The 2,011-nt window shown below is 36.5% G+C and overlaps 1 protein-coding gene across 1 annotated transcript; it reads right to left on the reverse strand.

Moving 5' to 3' along the window:
* Positions 1 to 753: 753 nt before the first annotated feature.
* On the reverse strand, positions 754 to 2,011 carry LOC101489626 (fasciclin-like arabinogalactan protein 14). Its single transcript, XM_004498533.4, has one exon. The coding sequence runs from the start codon at positions 1,929 to 1,931 to the stop codon at positions 981 to 983; it is 951 nt and encodes a 316-aa protein (XP_004498590.1). The 5' UTR covers positions 1,932 to 2,011; the 3' UTR covers positions 754 to 980.

The raw sequence follows: 2,011 nt of genomic DNA on the forward strand, positions 1-2,011 counted from the left end.
AATCTAAAGATATGATCAAAATTATCGAATTTTAAAATAAAAGAATTGATACTACAAAGTATTAAAAAAAAGACCAAAATTATAATTAAGACATAAAAATAGATAGCTACCATGGTTGAAGACGAAGAACCTGCAGGAAAGTGAGTCTGCCTTGAATCGGCAAAGAAACTTGAAGTTTTATTGACCCCTCGTAATATTATGACCTTCTCTACTAATTACTTAATAAAATATTTATTTACAACAATAATTGATTTATTTTATCCTATTAATCTTAATTATTGGAGAAAATTATTTTTATTTGTAATTAGAAACCTAAAATAGTCCATAAACTCTAACTCTGACAAATGTTGAAATTGTTAGATTAGATATTTTATTTTAAGTTCGAATCCGGAATCAGCAATTAATTATAATAAAATTTACAATTTCTTTTAACATTAAAAAAAAAGAAAAAATAGATCAAAATTACATGTTTAAATTTGTTTTAGTTCCAAATATAATTATTATCTAACAAAATTTTATAACCACCATAATTATATTTTTGTGAAATCGAAATCATAAATATCAGCTTCCTACTACAGCGCGAAAGAGCACTTGCACATAGAATTTGCAAGCTTCTGGCTTTTATATACATTATGGTTTATTTCTCAAAAACTATATAGACAAAATTTGTAAAGAAAAAATTTGAATGTATATAGAGAAAATAAAAAGAAGGGAAAAGTTCAAATTTATTAATTGTACGTAAGACAATATCAATAGGACAATGAAAAAGAAAAATGGTTTAAAGCATCCTTAATCCAACACATGAACATATCATATATTTTTGCATTAAAATATCACAAATACTATAACAAACTAGCTAGGGTTTGTCATTGATAAATAGTTTCAACAATATCCCTTATAGTTTGTGCTTTCTTTATTCAAACAACTTCCCTTCCTTTTCTTGTATTACATTTGAATTATATAGACTCTTAAGAATCACTCTACATAACGGCCAAGAGAGAAGCGAAGCACATCACACTTCCAACCAAACCTACCATAATCCTTGAAGAGCTGCTAGAAGTTGAAGCATCTGCAGCAGTCTCATCATCTGCAGGACCAGGTGCCAAAGATGGGCTTGATTCAGTGGTTGTTGGTGCTTCAGCAGGGGAGTCTGTGGCGCTCACATCAGAAGGTGAAGGAGCAGTCACTTCCTCCGAAGAAGGGCTTTGTGCTCCGCTAGTAGGAGCATCAGCATTGGCCTTTTGTGCCGGAGCTGGGGCCTTAGCTCCTTGAGCCGGCACAGGAGCCTTGGCTGATGCTACTGGAGCCTTAGCATTTTGTGCAGGTACTGGTGACTTTGCACCCTCCGCTGGAGTTTTTGCTGCAGCGGGGGCTTGTGCATTACCTGATGAGGCTGGGGTTTGTGCATCAAGTCCAGGAACCACAATAAGTTTTGTGACTTGGAGTATGGAAATGTTGTAGGGTTGGGAGACAACGGTCTTTACAAGGGAAACATCAAGAGGAGCACCGTTAACAGCGGAGCCAAAAGCGATCTCGCCTTCACCAATAAGGGCAACCTTAATGAACCCTTGTTGGTTCATGGCGAGACCTGAGGATTGGTAAAGAGTAGTCAAGAGTTGACCACTTCCCTGAGCCTCCATAAGCTTCTTCTCATCGAAGAAGTCGAGGATCACGTGGGTGCTTAGTGAGGCCTTGATGAATTGTTGAGATTTCCCGGAAAGGGAAGAAAGACCGGCATCGCTAACGGCGAGGATGGTGATGGTGTTGCGGCTGTTGATTGGCTCAGCAAGCTTGGTTTCGGTGAGGTATTTGTTGAAGGTGGCAAAATCTGGATTTTGACCTAGCAGTTTTGTGATGTCAAATGCATGAATGGAAGAAGAGACTGCAAGGAGAAGTGCCAAGCATAGAAGAGAAGAGCTTTTGAAACCCATCTTTTCACAAGCTTATAAATTTGTGTTTAGTTTTTTTTTTTTTTTTTGATATTGTGTCCGAAACCAAGCCTTAAAAAAAT

This window comes from Cicer arietinum, chromosome 4 (genome assembly GCF_000331145.2).
Source record: "Cicer arietinum cultivar CDC Frontier isolate Library 1 chromosome 4, Cicar.CDCFrontier_v2.0, whole genome shotgun sequence".
In the NCBI taxonomy this organism is placed as follows: domain Eukaryota; kingdom Viridiplantae; phylum Streptophyta; class Magnoliopsida; order Fabales; family Fabaceae; genus Cicer; species Cicer arietinum.